This window comes from Rhineura floridana, chromosome 9, assembly GCF_030035675.1.
Source record: "Rhineura floridana isolate rRhiFlo1 chromosome 9, rRhiFlo1.hap2, whole genome shotgun sequence".
Lineage (NCBI taxonomy): Eukaryota > Metazoa > Chordata > Lepidosauria > Squamata > Rhineuridae > Rhineura > Rhineura floridana.
This window is the reverse complement of record NC_084488.1, coordinates 126,442,265-126,462,366: the sequence shown is the minus strand read 5'-3', so window position 1 is coordinate 126,462,366 and position 20,102 is coordinate 126,442,265. Positions and strand designations below refer to the sequence as shown.

The window sequence follows — 20,102 nt, the reverse complement described above, 5'->3', positions numbered from 1 at the left end:
GAATCTTTTCGTTTTAAAAAAGCAAGTTCCTGGCCCTTATGGTTGTGGAGATACGCTTGAAAGTGTGTGAGCAGCGCCTGGTAGACTCTTAGAAGCCAGAAGAGACCCCAGTGGGGTTTCTGGGGTGGGGAAAGCTGAGCTCTTGCCATCTCTGCATGCAAAAGCAGAAGAAATCGAACAAATAGATGCAGATTTCCCCCCCCCCCCCGGCTCAGGTTGCAGGCATTGAGTTATTTTGGTGCAGAGTGTGCTTGGCCCTGGATGTCGCTGTGTTTGCTATTGAGAGTTGCTTAAAGATAGTTAAAGAAGTGTGTCATGTATCTTTTAACTTTCCACACAGTATCTAGAGAAATGTGCCTGCACCAAGGCCTTGTTCTTTTCAGTTTCCCAAGGGTTCGTTTCTCATCCTGCCCCGCTCCGTGAGTTTTCCTCTCGCTGCCTTTTCACTTTTTCTTCTCCCACCCCGCCCCACCTGTCTGTCTGTCCTTCCTGCCTCCCTCTTGTCTGACTCCTCTCTGTTTCTTTCCCTTTTTTCTCCTCTCAGCCTCGTTTCCCAGGTCCTGCCCAGCAGCTGGAGAGCGGCAGAGAGAGCAGTCCATGGCAGTGCCAGTTTTTAGTGTGCAGGTGGCAGTCCAGGTCATGTCAGGGCCCCCAATGGAGGTAAGCGCCACCAGAGCGGGGCCAGAGGGAGCCTGTGAAGCCAGCGAGAGCCGGGCTGCTCAGGGACCCCATCCCCTTAGCACATCTTTCCTGGATGTCGGGGGGAAGGCAGGCCTGCCTCTTATTTACCTATTCCATATATTTATGAGCCGCTTAACGCCAAGAACAGTCTCTGTGCAGTTTACAAAGAAATAACAAAAGAAAATAGGAAACAAAATAATAAAACCATCAACATACTTCATCTCAAGCACAGCAACACCATATAATACAGTCAAATCTTAGAAAGGAAAAACATACCAGCTCACTTTGGAAACATCTTAAAAGCGAGGGAAAGCCTGTCAGAACAAACGAGTCTTCAGTTGTTATTTTGAAGCTCATCACATTGGGTGCCTCCTGTATTGAGAAGGGCGAGTTCCAGAGGGCGGGTGCTACCACAGAGAAGGCCCGCCTCCATGAAATCGTTGGGCAACAATCTGCTGAGCCTCCTCGGAAGATCTTAAGGCTCAGCTGTCTATATACACTGGGGAGGTAGTTAAGCGTCCAGGCCCTAAGTTGTTTAGGGCCTTACATATCCACAATACAAGCTTGAAGATGGCCTGGTAGCTAATTGGCTGCCAACGCACTTGCTCCAGGAGTGGTGAAGTTTGAGCATGCTAGCTGCACCTTCTGGACCAAGTGCAAGGGCAGCCCCACATTGCGTGCGTTGCAGTAATCTATTTGTGAGGTCACTGATCCACGAATTACAGTGGCCAGAAAATATCCCTACCCAGAAAAAAGCGTGGTTGATGTATCAGCCAAAGCTGGCAGTAGGCAGCCAGAAGTCACCTGGGCCTCTAGTGACAAAGATGGTTCAGTGAGCACCCCCAAACCACGTTCCTGTTCCCTTAGGGGAATTGTGACCCCATACCTCTGCTGTCCCCTTCTGCAGCTGGGGGTGGTGGTGATGAGTAATCTAGAGTGATGGGGGGAAATCGGAGGCAGATAGGTCAGCCTGTGACTGTCTTTGCTCAAATGCGGCTTGAGGTGGGGAGAGATGGTAACAAAACTCAGCCCACAGCAGTGGAATGAGATCCTGGCTGGTCACCGAGGGTTATGTTTGAGGATTTGGCTATTTTAAGGGAAGGGGAGGCACCCAGAGAATATAAGTGAGTTTTTAGGTGCTTTGTAAAGCTGAGATGAGAGGAAGCGAGGGGGAGATCTGGAGGAAGGATTTTTGACCTTGCAAGCTCTTCCCACTGAGCAGGGTAGGAGTGAACTCTCCTCCCTTTTGCAGGCCAAGACTGAGCCAAAGCCCAAGGAGACTGAGAAGTGCTCAAGATGAGTCAGGCAGTCAGGGACTGCATTCAGGACTGCCCTGCCCTCCCTGAGCCTAGCCTTCCCTCCTGGGTGTCAGATGTAGCTCAGTGATAAGAGCTCATTGGACCTGGCTCAACCCTCAGCAGCATCTCCAGGTAGAGCTGGGAAAGTTCCTTCTCTGCCTGAGACTCTGGAGAGCTGATGCCAATCAATGAGCAGACCATACTGACCTAGATGAGCCCATGGACTGACTCTAGGGGAAGCAGCTTCCCGGATGGCCTTCAGAGATGGCCAAGATTCCTCTCCAGGCAGCTGTGAGGGAAGGTGCTTAGTCTGAGCTCACAACAGCCACAGCGGACAAATCTGTTTGCTGCAGGAGCCTCAAGCCCTCTGTGTGCCAGCCAGCACCGTGGAAGGTCACTCTCTTTGGAAATGATGACGATGCCATCTGTGTAATGGCACCATCGAAGAGTTGTCTATCAAGAGTGACACCCAAGGGAAAGAAGTGACCAGGCAGTTAAGGAAGAGATGCAGGTCACCTAGACTTAGGGGGGGCTTCTTTCAGCTGGAGAATGAAGACGTCCCCATGTCAGGAAGCCAACCTGGCGGTAAGACCAGAAGATGATGGCAGTCCGTTTCTTTTGGAGCCAGAAGCAGAGGCCAAATGGGGATGGGATGGCCAGCTCACCACCTCCATGCCTGGCATTGGGTTGACAAGAAGTCTAAGGCCAAGACTGCCAAGAGACGGTTCCTGGCAAGCGAAGGGTGCAAGAGATGACACGCAGAATCCCAGACAAGCCAAGAGAAGGCAAAGGCGGCTGAGAACAGGGAGGGAGCAGCAGCCCAGCCCCTGCAGCCTGACCTGGAGGATTGGCTCGATGGCTGTGAAGAAGCTAGCCTGGCTGGCTCCCCTGCCCTTCCGTCCCGCTTGCCTTGGTCAGTGTGCTGGGCTTCAGTCACAGTGCTGACTTCTCCACTTCCTTGGGGGTCTCTCATTTTGCCCGCCGTGGCCAGGCAGGATACGCTGCGTGCAGCAGGAACATGGGGAGGACAGTGGTGGGAGGGAGAAGGCAACCTTTGCAGGGGGCTCTGGGAGGGTCGCAGGGATCCTCTCCATTGCCCCCGCACAGGGAGCCAGTTGGAAAGGCTGCCCCTGCTGGCTTAGAGCAGCTCTCGGGTGGCAGTGTGAGCAGTAAGCAAGAGAGGCTCCAGAGGGTGTAGCAGTGTGTGTGTGTGTGTGTGTGTGTGTGTGTGTGTGTGTGTGTGTACACAAGAGAGAAAGGAAGACTGATAGACATGTCTGCCGTCAGTGCCCCTCTGCAGGGCTTGTTCTTTCACGGATACATAACACTATTGTCTGGATTTGATAACAAAAAACTTCCCTTCCCAGCGGGAGGCGTAATTGGAAATGCTGCTTTCCTGCATGTTTGCTGTGACTCTTCTTTTGCAGCAATTGTGCCTCTGTTCTCCGCCTGCACGCTCGCTCTCTCGCTCTCTCTAACCAGCTGTTTGTTCCTGTTTCTTCTCGTTTTGTGCTTTAGTGGTTGAATCAGAGCCACAATGCTGGTGTCAACTATGCAAACCGAAATGCGACCAAGGTGAGAGCTTGTTATGTATGTGCTGGTTTCAGTGAAATAAGTACACGTTAGGCACTGAAAATGTTGAGTCTGTGCCGCTGGCTTTGGGGTGGTGCCCCCAACGGGGTGGCTGAGACTTTGTCCTCCTGCGTTAGAGCAACAGTTCTCAGACTGAAAAGCAGAGGAGCTTTGCAAGGAGCCTGCACTACCCTGGACTCTTGGTTGGCTGTGGTCTCATAAATAAGGGACAGAGCTCCTGGTGCCATGGAGAGAATGGAAGAGTCTCAGGGCTGGCACCAAAGCACAGCAAGGCCCGTTGTGCCATTGCTGAGACCTGTCAGGATCCCTAAACCAGGCCCCTGAGGAAGATACAGATGAGGAGGAAGTGCAGGTTGCCCCACTTGCAGGAGGGCACCCTCAGCACGTCTGCCCCTGGGCCCTGCCCACCTGAGCACATTCCCCTGCCTTCCTCAGACTCGGAGAAGAGCCCCAAATAACAACCCCGAGAGACCTCGAGGTTGTAGTGGACAGCACGATGAAAATGTCGACCCAGTGTGCGGCAGCTGTGAAAAAGGCAAATTCCATGCTAGCGATAATTAGGAAAGGTATTGAAAATAAAACAGCCAATATCATAATGCCGTTGTATAAATCTATGGTGCGGCCGCATTTGGAATACTGTGCACAGTTCTGGTCGCCTCATCTCAAAAAGGATATTATAGAGTTGGAAAAGGTTCAGAAGAGGGCAACCAGAATGATCAAGGGGATGCAGCGACTCCCTTACGAGGAAAGGTTGCAGCATTTGGGGCTTTTTAGTTTAGAGAAAAGGCGGGTCAGAGGAGACATGATAGAAGTGTATAAAATTATGCATGGCATTGAGAAAGTGGATAGAGAAAAGTTCTTCTCCCTCTCTCATAATACTAGAACTCGTGGACATTCAAAGAAGCTGAATGTTGGAAGATTCAGGACAGACAAAAGGAAGTCCTTCTTTACTCAGCGCATAGTTAAACTATGGAATTTGCTCCCACAACACGCAGTAATGGCCACCAGCTTGGATGGCTTTAAAAGAAGATTAGACAAATTCATGGAGGACAGGGCTATCAATGGCTACTAGCCATGATGGCTGTGCTGTGCCACCCTAGTCAGAGGCAGCATGCTTCTGAAAACCAGTTGCCGGAAGCCTCAGGAGGGGAGAGTGTTCTTGCACTCGGGTCCTGCTTGCGGGCTTCCCCCAGGCACCTGGTTGGCCACTGTGAGAACAGGATGCTGGACTAGATGGGCCACTGGCCTGATCCAGCAGGCTCTTCTTATGTTCTTATGTTCTTAACCCCATCCCCTCCACAGTGGGAGCCGGCGCCTGCAGAATCAGACAAAGGCCCTTTAAGGCAGCTCAGTCACCTCCTCGGAAGCGGGACCAACCACGCTATAGGCCTTGCCAGCAGGGCTGCTGGGAGCTGACCAGGGTCCTGACCTGCCTCAAGCTTTTCCTGGACTTCCCTCGAGCTGTGCCTGTGTCTTGCTTCCGCTTTCCCTCCCAAAGCCTCAGCAGCACAGGATCAGCCCTGATACTGGCCTTGTCACAGCCACACAGGTGGCTGCAGCACTGTCTTGCCATGCAGGCCTCCCGCCAGGTTGCCAGCCTTGCACCTTTGGTCTGGTGGCAGTTTAGCAGTGCCCTACACCACATGGAGCTTGCTCCTTTGCAGACAAAGCAGGTCGGAGTTCCCCTCTCTGGTTCCAGGGGGCAGGGCTACTTTTTAGCCTCTATCCGGCACCCCTTTGCCACTTTCTGTTTTTGGGAATTGATCAGTGTTGTCGCTTCCGAGGAACAATGAATCCCACTTGGGGAAGCTCTGCTGGTTAAGTTGCTTTGGATGATTCACATAATACTGTTTTTTCGGAACAGAGGCCAGAGGGAGCCTCTCAGCTGCCAACCATGGGAAATTCCTCATTTCCAAGTTGCGTTGGATGAAGCAGTGAAATGAAATATAATCTAGAATGCATTCTTAGATTCAGCTTCACAAGGCAGTTTTATGTTTGCTCTTTTTAGTGGGTTTTATTTTTGCTACAATGTGAGTGTATTTTGCATGTGTTATGAGTCCATTTCATGTGTTCTCATGTGCTATTGCTGTAATATATTTATTGTTATATCTATCAGTTGTGTTGATTACCTCTTACACTCTTTACAGGTCCCACTGACTTTGTGGGTTTTGTGCTCTTTGGGGACCTTCTCCTTTGTGTTTGTGCAGGGCCAGCGCATCAGCACAAGCACCTGCCTGCTCACTTGAGTGGCAGCATTTCCAGGGACTTGAGGGCAGCCTCCTAGGGCCTGAGGAGAGGGGCATCCCCACCTTCCCTGGCAGTGCCACAGTCCCATCTCTCCACCTCTGCCCCCTCACACCCCAAGCATCTAGAGTAGCCTGTCTTGTTCGTCTGTCCTGCAGTCTCTGTGACTTGGGGTTGAAATGGCATTTTTTGGTTAATGTTTTGCTTCTTTCCCCTTCCCAAAGCCTTCTTCGACATCTAAGTTCATCCAGGGCTACTTGGGAGCTGTCATAAGTGCTGTCTCGATCGCAGTGAGTAACCTTTTTCGCTTCTCCCCTCGATTCCCTTTCGGCACGCTAGGTCCTTGGGGAAGCAGTTTGCTGGTACACTCCCTCTGCATGGCCTCCTCTGCATGCTTGCTGTGTCCTTGCCCCCTGAGCCTTACAGGTGTCAGCTCTACACTGCATCAGCAGTGTCAGGGGGGGCTGGAAATTCCTGGGTCTTTGGCAGGGAATGAAAGTCCTTAGCCAGCAGTCGGGTTGTAAATCTGCCAGGCCTATCCGAAGCGTACTTGCCGAGTCAGAAGTCCAGAAGCGAGGTTAGTGGAGGTCCGGGATCAATTGCCAAGGAGGTCAGTCAAAGAGATGCTGCAGGGAAACTAGGTCTACACAAAGCCACGCCTGACGTTGCAGTCAGCAACAAGCTGCAGCCAAGGTGTGCCTTATAAAGAGCAGGATGGACAGCAGGTGTGAGCCCTCAGCGTTTGGGCCTTAAGGAGACAGGCCTGCCTCTCTTCTGCCTGACCTTCTGCTGTCTACGTTCTGCAGGTGAGGGGGGAGTATCCTGTTCACTGTCTGTGTCTGGCTGCAGGGCCTCTGCTGTCCCTGGGGTGCTCTGCAGCTGAGGGGGAGAAGGAGCTGGATTCTCAGGAGGCTCCTCCATGTCTCCTGCTGCTCCTGGGTCTGCTGCTGTTACTCCCGAGTCGTCCTCATCTGAGGAGTCCTCTGACGGGGCCATGACAACAGGAGGCATTGACAGCAGATTGGCCTTTGGCTCATGCACAGCCATATTCACACACTGAATTAGCCTGCCAAAGGATCCCCTCCCAGTGTGGGGCCAAGAGAGGTCCCTCTGCCGTTTCGTTTCTTTGAACTATTGGCACTCAGTGGGTCTGAGCCTTGTACTGAAGAATGAGGTTTGTGATTAAGTTCCTCAAGCAAGTGTTTATGCCATGCTGTCTTGTTCTGAGAGAGGGAGAGGGAGGGAAAATGGCTTGTCTCTTTCTTCTCGGAGGCCTTAGGTCTCATTAAATGCACTCTGATGTCAATTAGCAGCAAATCACCTCCTAGGGTGAGCCCATTAGGACTAGATGACCTGAAAACAAGTGCCATTCCCCACCCCAGCAGTGGTCTGCAAGAGACCTTGGATTAATTAAAACAAGTACCCCTCTATGCGCACAGCCTGCGGTGGGCAACCTGTAGAATGAGGGGCGCTGGTGTCAGAAGAGGGCCCGTGAGACCGCAGGCAACTTTGAGATCCTGGTTCCGTTGGCTGAAGTGATTGTAACTCTGTGACCCAGAAGTCAAGAGCGGCAGCTACAAATGGCATTCCCAACAATAAGTGAAATTCAGCTCTGTCAGCCTCACCACTGTTGCTGCCTCTGTTCCCTGGCTGACTGTACTGCAGACACCTAAACTCCACACCTAAAAAGAGAGTGCACATTCTCCCATGGGTCTACCAGAGTGGCTTCACACTATTAGATTGAACAGGGTAGGTCACTAACAAAGCCCAGTGGGAAGGGAGCCCATCTTCCCCACAGGATGGATGACCTCACCCTGACCCACTCTCTGTTTTCCCCCTGCAGCCTCTTACTCTCTCCTGTTGAATGTAATGGAGTGATGGTGCTTTGTTGCCTTCAGTACAGGAAATCTAAGAGGCCAGAGAAGCTGGCATTTCCTCTCCAGCTGATGTTTTAATCCAACCATGAGAAGAATTCAGGGTCCCATAAAGCTTTGGGGTTGGCTTTCATGAGCCCCTAAAGCAGACTTTGCCAACTTGGTCCAAAGCACCTGGAGGGCATCAGGTTGGCAAAGGCTGTCCTAAAGTCCTTTCTGTGCCTTGTTTCTTTTGTAGATATACGCCCATTAATGGCAACCAGGAAGTTCCCCTTCCAACTTTTAAGAGCTCAGTAAAATAGATACGAGTTTGAGTGGTGGCCTAGGAAAGCTGATGCTTTTGCTGAGATGATCCTTCAATTAACTTTTGTCCCTGAGATCTCGAAACAGGAAGTAGGACAGGTGGCTGAATGATGAGATTTTTCTAGTGGAGGAGAAAGGAACACAGCAGGGAATCTGACGACCGACCGACTGGAGGTGAGAGAAGTGAAGGAGCGGCCAAGATCCATGCTAGAACTTGCAAAATCACTTGGATAAGGAGGTAGGGATTTTGTAGCTCATCCTTCACCAAACTGGTGCCCTCCAGATGTTTTGGACTGTGGCTGGGGCTGGTAGGAGCTATAGTCCCTCTGGAGAGCACCACATTGGCCAAGGCTGCTCTAGCCGCCCATGCACTAAAGCTCTAAGGCAAGAGCCGGGGAACTGGATGTGACCAATGGGCCAGACACTTCCTTCCCTCACCCCCTGCAGGACTACCCTTGACATGGGTGGGTGCCAGCAGGTCTCTCAGTGCTTAAGACCAGTCCGTGGAAAAGTGGCTATTTAACCTGTTTAGTGCATGCGTCATTCCTGTGAACAGGCGGGGCCTTAAAGATCACCACTCGCATGCCTTCGAGATACTGCTGTGAGCCCTGCCTCTCCTGCAGGGCCTGTTGCCTTTTCCTGTTCTAGAAAACATTGCCTATGGCATTTCTAAGTCGGCAAATACAGAGTTCAGGGTTGGCTTGGCACCACCGCACAGATGCAGGGAATGATACGGTAGTTCAAGCACCCTTTGCAAAAGCAGCCCCTGTGGCCTTTGCTTTTTCTGTGACCCCAAACCTCACTGCAGCAACACATCCAAGGGCTCTGGGTGTGTGGGTGTGTGCTTTGTGTAGCCTTTTTGTCATCCACCTTCCCTGCCCCTGTTCATTCCCTCCCAGGTACTCTTCTAGGCCCCTGGCTCCTCCCTGCTGCCTGTCACCTGCCCCCTCCTTCTCTCTTCCTCCCCCCCCCACGACCATTACACACCCACAGCGACACCATTTTTCACCCTCCTGTCTAGGTGATGGTGCCCCTGCGGCTTTCCCTAATGCTTGCTCCCTCGCCTTGATAATTGTTTGCGAGGAGCGTGCAGCAGCTGCGTTGACAGCCTGCGAATTTGCTGCAATACCCATAATCAGTTTGAGATGGAGCAGAAGGCCACCCATTGCCTGGCCTGCATTGGCCACTTAGCACTGGAAAGGAGCCCTTGTGGCCTTGGCCTCCCCCTCAGCCGCTGAGTCCAGACAGCCGCAGGTGCCTTCACCTTGTATTTATGCATTTCTTATGTCTTCCTCAAAGTGAGGAGCCCTACAGTGGGTCCCGAAAAGCCTTCCCCCAGCACCCCAAGCTGTGAGGAGGAGGAGAAGGCATCCCTTTCCTGCCTTTTCCTGGTTGTGACTTGAGAGAGAGAGTAAGTGTTAACTCAAAAAACTTTTGGATGAGGTAAAAAAAATTCACAGAATCGCCATTTACTCCAAGATTATTGCTCCTGTGTTGAGAAACAATAAGACGGTATTTAAGCCCATATCAACATACTGACTGCTTTTTAAAAGGTTTTTAATGTTCTAATTGTATATTGTTTGAACTCTGTACAAATCGCCCAAAGGACTTTGTTGATTGTTTTGGCAAAGGTCACATCAGCAGCAGGTTCCCTTGATTTAACTGCAGTCTCATCCCACCTCCCTCCCTCCCTCTCTCACACACTCACACTGGCACCCTGTCCTGCTCCACCTTCAAGCCTTACACTGAATGATTCACTGCAGGGGGAAGTGCTGGTGGGGGCAGGGATGACAGGCAACCATAGGAAACTCAAAGGCTCATTTCTTTAGGCTGGCTTTGCCCTGAAGAGTCAGGATGAGTGACAACATGGATAAACAATAACACCACTGCAAAATCAAATAAATTGAAAAAAAATCTTAAGAGCTCAGCATTCCCTCCTTTTCCAGTCAACGTTTGCCCCGATAGAAATATTTTTTGGAAATTATCTAGATTTTGTCACAGCAACACAAGGCACCTGGCTGTGAGATCCCATCATTCCTGGTGGGTGCTGAGAGGGTACCCCCAAGAGCTCAGCCCATAGCTGGCACTAGAGGTGCCAGGGAGGCAGGAGGAGGGCAGGAAATGCCACCTCTTACAGAGAGGGAGCACAAAAGTATATCTGTCCGTCCATCCATCTGTCTATCTATCCCCACCTCCCAGTTCATTTATTATATTAAAATAAATTCAAAAGCAGTTTTCAAATTTGTACTAATTTAAGTACTAGCGTGTCTTTTAGGAGATAATTGTACAAAATAAAGATGATAAATAAGAATGAGAATAAGAATGAAGATGAGTGCACAAAATTGTGTCAGTTTCCAAACCATCATAGAATCATCAAATCAGAAAAGTAAACATATGGACAAATATAATGAAAGTTACAACATCACTTTCCTTAACTCGTCTGCACCCTATCTGAACTTCTTGAAAAATATGTTAGCTTAATTGACAGTGCTGTCTCCCCCCTTGTAAAAAAAATCCAGTTCAGAGGTTTGAGGAGTTTTCTCTATTTAAGACATTTCTATCAAATGCTTTCAAGGCAGTGATTGGTACCAGTATCGTCACCCAGTAAAGCTCAGCAGGGAACTGAATCCATGTCTGCCTGGCCTCTGTCCAACTCTACTCCATCCTGCATCAAATTTTACCTTCCATTTCACCATTCACTAGTAAATGTTAGTATTTAGCAAGACGGGCTGGAAAGAAATGAATTGCTTTTCAGGTGTTTTATTGCACATCTTGTTATTCTTATAAGATTGATGAAAGAATTATTAACATAAAACATAAGAACATAAGAAGAGCCTCTGACTAGGGTGGCAGAGCACAGCCATCACGGCTAGTAGCCATTGATAGCCCTGTCCTCCATGAATTTGTCTAATCTTCTTTTAAAGCCATCCAAGCTGTTGGCCATTACTGCATCTTGTGGGAGCAAATTCCATAGTTTAACTATGCGCTGAGTAAAGAAGTACTTCCTTTTGTCTGTCCTGAATCTTCCAACATTGAGCTTCTTTGAATGTCCACGAGTTCTAGTATTATGAGAGAGGAAGAAGAACTTTTCTCTATCCACTTTCTCAGTGCCATGCATAATTTGATACACTTCTATCATGTCTCCTCTGACCCGCCTTTTCTCTAAACTAAAAAGCCCCAAATGCTGCAACCTTTCCTCATAAGGGAGTCGCTCCATCCCCTTGATCATTCTGGTTGCCCTCTTCTGAACCTTGTCCAACTCTATAATATCCTTTTTGAGATGAGGCGACCAGAACTGTACACAGTATTCCAAATGCGGCCGCACCATAGATTTATACAACGGCATTATGATATCGGCTGTTTTATTTTCAATACCTTTCCTAATTATCGCTAGCATGGAATTTGCCTTTTCACAGCTGCCGCACACTGGGTCGACATTTTCATCGTGCTGTCCACTACAACCCCGAGGTCTCTCTCCTGGTCGGTCACCGCCAGTTCAGACCCCATGAGCGTATATGTGAAATTCAGATTTTTTGCTCCAATATGCATAATTTTACACTTGTTTATATTGAATTGCATTTGCCATTTTTCGGCCCATTCACTCAGTTTGGAGAGATCTTTTTGGAGCTCTTCGCAATCCCTTTTTGTTTTAACAACCCTGAACAATTTAGTGTCGTCAGCAAAGTTGGCCACTTCACTGCTCACTCCTAATTCTAGGTCATTAATGAACAAGTTGAACAGTACAGGTCCCAATACCGATCCTTGAGGGACTCCACTTTCTACAGCCCTCCATTGGGAGAACTGTCCGTTTATTCCTACTCTCTGCTTTCTGCTTCTTAACCAATTCCTTATCCACAAGAGGACCTCTCCTCTTATTCCATGACTGCTAAGCTTCCTCAGAAGTCTTTGGTGAGGTACCTTGTGAAACGCTTTTTGAAAGTCTAAGTACACTATGTCCACTGGATCACCTCTATCTATATGCTTATTGACACTCTCAAAGAATTCTAATAGGTTACTGAGACAGGACTTTCCCTTGCAGAAGCCATGCTGGCTCTGCTTCAACAAGGCTTGTTCTTCTATGTGCTTAGTTAATCTAGCTTTAATCATACTTTCTACCAGTTTTCCAGGGACAGAAGTTAAGCTAACTGGCCTGTAATTTCCGGGATCCCCTCTGAAGGAAGACTTTTTGCCTCTAAGAGCTTCCTTGACTTTGCTCGTTAACCATGCTGGCATCTTCTTGGCCCTGGCGGTACCTTTTCTGATCTACGATATGCACTCCAGTTGTACATAAGCTGCATTGCCCTATTTCCAGGGAGATCAGCGTCAGTTCAGACTGCATCTGACACACTCTGGTGGTTTGAATTGAAATGTCTGGCAACAGGTAGCTCCAGCTGTTTCGTAGCAGTCACTGACTTGTGGCTTCGTAAGCAGGTGTGAAGGTTTGTAGGGTATTGTTTGTGGCAATGCAGGGGTTAAGAGGGTATATTGGCTGCTGTATTTGCAAGTGATATTTTGTGTTGCCTTTGTGTCCTTAAAAAATAATAATGTTCCTAAAATAATCCCATGATAGAGCAGGGAGGCTCATAGTGATGAGATCCTGGAGTAAGAATTGGAGGTTTTGTGGAATGCTCAGGGGGCTGATGAAAGGAGCAAAGGTTGGCTTGTTCGTGGCTCTTCATTCATTTATTTATGAGAAATAGTCTTACCCTGCCTTTCAGGCTACAAAGGCAGCTTAAAATCACATATAAAATAACAAAACTAGAGACAGAATAGCAACAACCACCCCCAAAGCACCAAAATATAGTACGTAGCAAAATTTTACCCCCAGGGCCTGGGCAAGTGGAAAGCTCTTTAACAGGAAGAGAAATACTAGCCGTGTGACTGCCTGACAGATGTACCTCAGGGGGCAGGATATGTGCGATGCCATCGTTTTGGTGCCACCTCTGTGATGACCCTGCCCCAAGTTGCCACCTGCCTGATTTCTGAGAATAGACACCGCAAGCAGGGCCTTTGCAGAAGTTTTTATTAAGAGTCTTGTGTGGGTTCAAAAGTGATGAAGCGTGTGAAAGAGATGGGTCTCCCTTGTTCCAGAAGAACAGCCATGCTGGGCTTTTTGCTGCTTTCAAGGGCCTGAGCTTCATCAATGCTCTGCTGCACCAGCGGCTGCACTTCATCAGTGGACAGCAAAGATGTTGGCTGGCATATGTACATACAATTTATATCCCGCCCTTCCTCCCAGTAGGAGCCCAGAGCAGCAAACAAAAGCACTAAAAACCCTCTAAAACATCATAAAAACAGACAGGTTGAGGGATCTATTTAATGGTGTAAGTTTAAAAATAAAAGAAACACATGCTGAAAGCAGGTTACATGAATCAAACAAGTGATATTTACAAGATTTATCCTATAGAATCTGGAGAGCTGGCTTGTGTGGTTGGGCCCAAGTTTTCTGGCTCTGAAATATCACACCTGAGATCCATTCACCTTTGAGGTGACCTCCCAGACACCCTAAGGTTGAACTGAAGCCAAAAGAAATGATGGATTCCAGTTCACTAGCCTTATGTTCTGTCTGCCCCCTGAACAGATATTTCCCTGAATATTGCAAAGTACAGGATCTCTTTCCTGCAAGTAAGGTGACACTTAGGAGACTTTGGATGGAAAGCAGCCATGAGGGGTGTTCATGTTTCCCTGCTGCCAATTGTGTCTGACTTCATCTTCTTGTTCAGTATTATAAAAATATCAGAGAGAAATAGGAACTAATTTGGTTGGTCCTATTTCTTAGCAGAGTTGTAAAAACACAAGCAGCAGAGTGAGAATGTAACCAGCCCCAACTTTCTCTATATAAATAACAACAGACACAATCTTCTTAGGTAAAAGATAAAAACATTTACTCACGATCTCTTCATATGTTAGAAACATAGGCTGTAGCTTAGATGAAAGAAAATAGAAGGTATTCAGTCCATCTTAGTCTTAGAGTTATTCTGTCAGCAGAGAGCATCTGCCATGCGGTCTCTCTCAATGGTGAATTGATCAGCAATGGAGAATATGCAAGAAATCCCCCAGGACAAAGGAGGAGGAAACCAGGTAACTAACCCCACCCACTAGGAAGTTACATCATGGTAAAACAGGTACATGGGATATTCCCCAAATATCCCTTAAATGGAACAGGCAACATTTGCCTGTTCCAACACTTTTCTGGGCAGAATGGGTGTCCAGAGGATTTGATCTATGCAATGACAGAAGGAACCTCTGGAGAAAAGGTTCTCTGTGGGTTCTTTCAAGGTAGTTTTTGTTGTTCTTGCAGATAAATGCAGGCAGTAGATGATGTGCTTAGGATGTCAAGCATTCCAGCTTAATAAATATAAGCATTTGTAGGTTGTCACGGGTTGTACAGCCAATCTTGTTTAGCTGGATAGTAAGAAGAGTGACTGGAGAGGGCATGAGGCCTTTCCAGGGATGCCAGTGCATGCAAAATGAGTGGAGGAGTTAATGATGTTGTGGAATTTGCTCAGGAGACCTGTGTCACCTTTCGTCCAGACTTGGTCCATGATAGGTACCTCATTCCCCCTCTTCTAGCCAGGGTGGAGGGAGGGTTATTCTGAGGGCGAACACAATCAAGGTTGCAACACAGTTTGCAAAATGAAAAGTGCATGTAAATTACAAATATCTCAAGTAGCCTGCGTGTGTGTTGTGTATAGTGAGAAACCTTTTCATGCCTGCAGTGAATGACGGGTGGGTGTGGGTGTGCGTGCCCCTTTCCCGAACTGATGAAATGTGGATGACGTTGAAGCAAATGAAGAGTTGTGCAGGAGCACAGCCACTGGCTAAGGCTGCTTTGCACATCATGCAAGCAGAGAGCCAGGATTTGTTCCTTGGTGTGCGTTCAGCAGCACTGGTGCTTTAGTGGGAGGAGTCCCTGTAAGATTCACATGTTTACCAACAAGGGTCTGTTGTGTTCACACTCCAGAGCAGCCTTTGCCAACTTGGTGTGCCTTCCAAATGTTTTGGACTACAATCCCATTAGCCCTAGCCAGCATAGTGTGCTGGTTGGGTCCAGTGCGAGTTGTGGTCCAAAACATCTGGAGGGCACCAGATTGGTGAAGGCTGCTGTACATTTCTAGGTGTACACCTGAAAATCATGAAGGAGACCTAAAAGTGAATTGGTAATCGTTGTAAGGGGCCCATGGCAGGAGGGAGAGAGGCGGAGAAGGGGTGGGGAGGGAACTTGGCTATTCCTGGCTGCATGTCTTCTGCCTCTGTCTGTTGGAGAGACACTGCAGGGGGGGGGCTGCTGTGTCTCCTGCCACTCCTCAGGTCTTTTCTCCCCCCCCCCGCTTTTCTTTTTCTACAGGTGGGCCTTAATGTTCTGATTCAGAGAGCAAACCAGTTTACCCCGGCAACCCGGCTCCTGATCCAGAGATTTGTGCCATTTCCTGCTGTAGGTAAGAGACTGTACATATTTTTCTCTCTCCCTGCTTCTGTAGGGGCAGGTGCTTCCAAGGAGTCGTTGATAGGGCTACCACTCAGGCGCCTGTTGCCCTCAGGCTACTGTGATGGGGCTAGAATGATCTGTGTGTGGCACTTTCAAATGTGTAAAACTGGTTTTAGACTTTGTCTTGTGATTTAGTCTCATTTCCAAGAGCAGACATTGCTAGGTACTTAAAAGACTTGATGACACTAATTTGCACAAAATATGCATATGCTTATTTACATGTAAAGAAGCCAATTTACACCAATTTTCAGAGGAGAACCCCCCCACACACACACAAGATTAGGCTGCCTCTGGACAAGATGATGTGTGTCTGAGTCCAACTGCCCTGTTAGCAAACAAATTGAATTGTAGAATCTGCCCCTGCAAGAGGTAAGGAATATTTGAATATTAGGCAGGCGCCATCTCTGTTGTCTTTTTGGCGCCTTTTGAAGACTTTTCTCTTTTGACAAGACTTTTAGGTTGAGACCTATCCCAGTCTGAGTCTGTGTTGGAATTGCTTTTTAATATGTTTTTTAATAATGTTTTAACCCTTTTTAAAAGTTTTTTAAATGTTTTTAATGCTGTTTTGTTTTAATGTATTTTAAGATCTGTTTTTATGATGTTTTAAAGCGTCTTTAGTGCTTTGTTTGCCGCCCTGGGCTCCTGCAGGGAGGAAGGGCGGGATACAAATCAAATAATATTTAAATAATAAATAAATAAATAAATAAATAAATAAATGATGGCCACCAACTTGGATGGTTTTAAAAGGTAATTAGGCAAATTCATTGAGGAGGACAAGGCTATCCGTGGCTGCCTCCAGCTACCAGTTGCTGGGGAGCGTGAGTGAGAGAGGGTGTGGTTGAGCTCTGGTCCTGCTTGTGGGCTTCCCATTGAGGGCATCTGGTTGGCCACTGTGGGAAAACAGGATGCTGGACTACATGGGCCCCCTTTGGCCTCATCCAGCAGCAGCCAGGCTCTTCTGATATGCAACCCTTGTTGCAATTCGTGACGGATGAATCCCAGAGGATTGGGATTGGGGGTGAGGATTCCAGAGTTGGAGGGCAGGGAATCCCTTCCTGAACAAAGAGAACCTCTGGAATCAGAAACCAGAAGACATCCTTGCCCCTTGTGGGTGGATGAGGGAATGCAAGCTCTTTGTTCTCTGTGCAAGATGTTCTGAGGAAGAAGAATGCTTAAGAACCTTCCTCTTTCAACAAGCCTTTTATGTAGAGACCTTATCCCAGTCTGCGTCTGTGTTGGAATTGCTTTTTAAGATGTTTTTAAAGCTTTTTTTTTTATAAAACAAAATGTTTTTAAAGATGCTTTGTTTTAATTTGTTTTTAAGAATGTTTTGTTGTAATATATTTTAAAGACTGTTTTTATGATGTTTTAGAGGGTTTTTATTTTGTTTGCTGCCCTGTGCTCCTGATGGGAGGAAGGGTGGGGCATACATACATACGTACATAAATATTTTTGCTAGTGTTGGTGATTTTTAGGTTTGAAACAAGCTTTTTCAGCCTTTCATTGGGATGCCATCAGGAGATTAGGAGTATAAATAATGAAACGTTTCAAAGTGTGGGCTGAGGATCTCTATCAGGTTGTTATGCCAAGGTGTTAAGACAAGGATGTTAAGCTGGTGTCAGGATTGATTGAGGGCCTGTAATTAATTTGTTCAGCTCCTAATTAATTTTCCAGTTCTTTGATTTGTGTACTGACATGCTTAATTGTGTGCCAGGTCTCTGGCCATCTCCCTGCTAATTGCTGCTTTGTTCTTCTGGGGGCTGGAATCTCTTGCACCAAACCATTTCAGTATAGTTTTAATTATTGAAGATTGGCTTTGTCGATTTGCCTGAAATGCCTGCTGGCCAGAGGCTGGGCTGGGCTAGGCAGAGCCAGGCCAAGACAAGATTCTGGTGCTCCTAAAGGCAAGCTTCCTTTTCCTCGCTGGTGAAGTTGTTGCTACCACCATGTCTTGTGTGGAAGCTTTTGGTCTGGCTGCAGTTGGCCCTGAATCTCAGCTCCAGAGGGCAGGCTATCAAGTAGACATGTACAGAAGAGCCAGCAATGGGGAGGCAAATGGGCCCGGATTTTAAATCCCAGCATCCTGGTCAATGGCTGCATGGACATTCCTCCATGGAGAAGAATTGTTTCATTGGGATTGGGCCTTCCAAGGACAAGCTGGTTTCCAGGCATCCCCCTCCTCCGGGCAATGATGAGAGCATACAAGGATGCTGCTCAGCTCCAGTTAGCCAGGAGGACTTGGCCAGAGATCCCAAAGGCTCATGTGGACAAAGAAAGTGCTGGATAAGCACCTTCCATAGGAGCTGCAGGTCTTAGGCTTTGAAAGATCGACAAATAGCTGTGTCTCAGAGTTGGCCAAGGGGAGTCATTGCTGCCTCTTCCTGCCCCTGACAATTAAATACTCTGACTGAAACCAGAACAGTTTGGATTCTGGGCTGAAAAAAATCCGGATTCTGCCGCTGAGTAATCACTATTCTCTGTGATCAGAAGAAATCATGCAGATGATACACATTGGCTCAGTTTTGCCTTAACTGATTTAGCTTCTGCCATTCAGGGGTTTTAGACATGGATCTTGCTGGTGCCTGATCATGATGGTTGCTGTGCTTTCCTTTCCTCCCCCCCACAGCTAGTGCCAATATTTGCAATGTGGTCCTGATGAGACACATGGAACTGGAGGAAGGGATCGACGTCCTGGACAGTGATGGAAATGTTGTCGGATCTTCCAGAATCGCTGCCAAACATGTACGTGCCATGAGATGCTTCAGTGGCATCAATGTGCCACGATTTCTTTGGCCCATGGATTTGTGCGTGGATGGGGTGACCCTGTGGGGCCCTGGGGATGGAGGAGGAATCCACAGAACTCTGATTCCAAAGCAGACACACCCGATCTAGGGAAATCATAACCCTGATCAGATCATGAGTCCATTTTAGAATCTGCCATCCTGCAGATCCCATGATGAGGCAGTTCGAGGGCTCCAGCGTTGCCTCGGTCCCTGTAAAAAAAGTTTTTCCTTTTAAAAACCTTCAGAAATTGTCTAGCTGCTCACAGCTTGGAGTGGCTAGTGCACAAGTCTTCTAGCTGCTACGTAGGCGCTTTGAAGAGAATAGAGCAAGTCTCTCTGGGGCAGCCGTGTTTCCCCCCCCCTTCCCATACAGTTCCCTCTAGGAGTGACAGAGTATGAGTGGGTGGAGGAATTTTGGAGATTTTTAAGTGATGGGTGGTAACTTTTACAATGGACAGAAGCAGCCCTAGGTCTTTTGGACTGCCTCGTTAAGTTCTTTGATTTTATTTTTACATTTGTATTTCTGCATGGTTTTTTTCAGGATTTATTTATTTATTTATTTATTTGATTTACATCCTGCCCTTCCTCCCAGCAGGAACCCAGGGCAGCAAGGATTCCCCCTTTAAATTTGGTGTGGAAAAGCAACAGGATGGGCTTAGTTCCATCTCCACGTGGAACTAGGAGGCCTGTTGGTCCCTGCTTTCGGTCTCAAGGGGAAGACAGTAGCACTAGCCAGTGGGGTTGCCCGGAAAGGAGGAGGCAGAGGATCATCAGTTGCATATAATTTGCCCTTTAGGACTGGTTGTCCTTAAAAGGTTCCTCCTTGGCTCAGTGCCCTTTGAGTAGCCGGGACAGGAGAGCCATGGCTGTGGAGGGGAGTCGGCTCTGTTGTTACAACAGAGCACAGCATCCAGGCAGAGGACTTTTCCAGCTGGGTTTGAAATTGGCTCCTCTGCCACTGCCATGGAAGGATGGCACCAGGTGTTAGTCACATGGATGCCAGCTCAGCTGTTGATCAGGAAACGGATCCACCTGGAATCATGAGAGCTTCTAGTAGCTAGCCAGGGATTCAGAAGCTAGTATCCCTGGCCTTTGGAGAGGGTGGCTTCATGCATGAGGTTTTTCCTGCACACAAGGAATGTCACGCTGCAGTTCTAAAGAGACAGTGTACCTGGGTTTTTTCTTTTTCTCCATACATGGCTCTGATGTCAGTGGGGAATCTGCTCCGAGTTTTTGTCTGAACATTCAAGGAGCTTTCAACACCTTGGGCAGCTCCTTGAAAGTTTGGACTAAAACCCAGAATGGATTCACTGCCCCACTCACATCAGAGCCACCAGCCTCCACTGCATGGAGAGTCATACTGTGGAATTTTCCTGCACAAACAGCCCCCCACGCTTCCTAGGGAGAAGAGAGTCCTTTATGAGTCATGTGCAGTTGCCACTGGAGCACCCTCTGGTGGGCACATGCAGGCACAGCAGCAACAGAGAAGGGCACCAGCTGCAGTCCATGGCTTCAGTGGTCGTCCCCAAACTGTGAAGCCCCCTTGGCTCTGCGCACAGAAAGGGGACAATGAAGGGAGATTATGTTGGAGCCTCAGAGGTTCTGCAGTATTTACTTTAGTACTTCCAGATGTATCCAGGGATGCACATTTTACACCCCTCGAAGGACAGGACAGCTTAAAGCACCTGATGTGGAACTCCAGGAGGAGCAAATGCACAGCTTTTTTAAGGGAGGGGAAACTGCAGGACTTTTTAACCCCCACCTTCCTGGAATTCATTAGCGACTGTCAGCCATCCCTCTAGAAAGATGCTCCAGCTGTTTTCAGGTTCCCACCAAC

At 48.1% G+C, this 20,102-nt stretch overlaps 1 protein-coding gene across 10 annotated transcripts in view; it reads left to right on the top strand.

Moving 5' to 3' along the window:
• The window catches only part of SFXN5 (sideroflexin 5), a 150,268-nt gene that overhangs the window by 83,784 nt on the left and 46,382 nt on the right, over positions 1-20,102 (top strand). For 6 of the 10 annotated variants that reach the window (XM_061583715.1, XM_061583714.1, XM_061583711.1 and 3 more), the window contains 4 exons: positions 3,498-3,554; positions 6,041-6,106; positions 15,342-15,432; positions 18,109-18,224. In XM_061583715.1, coding sequence (XP_061439699.1) covers positions 3,498-3,554; positions 6,041-6,106; positions 15,342-15,432; positions 18,109-18,224 — 330 coding nt within the window. Of the gene's footprint in view, positions 1-544; positions 661-3,497; positions 3,555-6,040; positions 6,107-15,341; positions 15,433-18,108; positions 18,225-20,102 lie in introns of all 10 variants that reach the window. The other 4 variants (XM_061583705.1, XM_061583707.1, XM_061583706.1 and 1 more) reach the window with 1 other exon arrangement.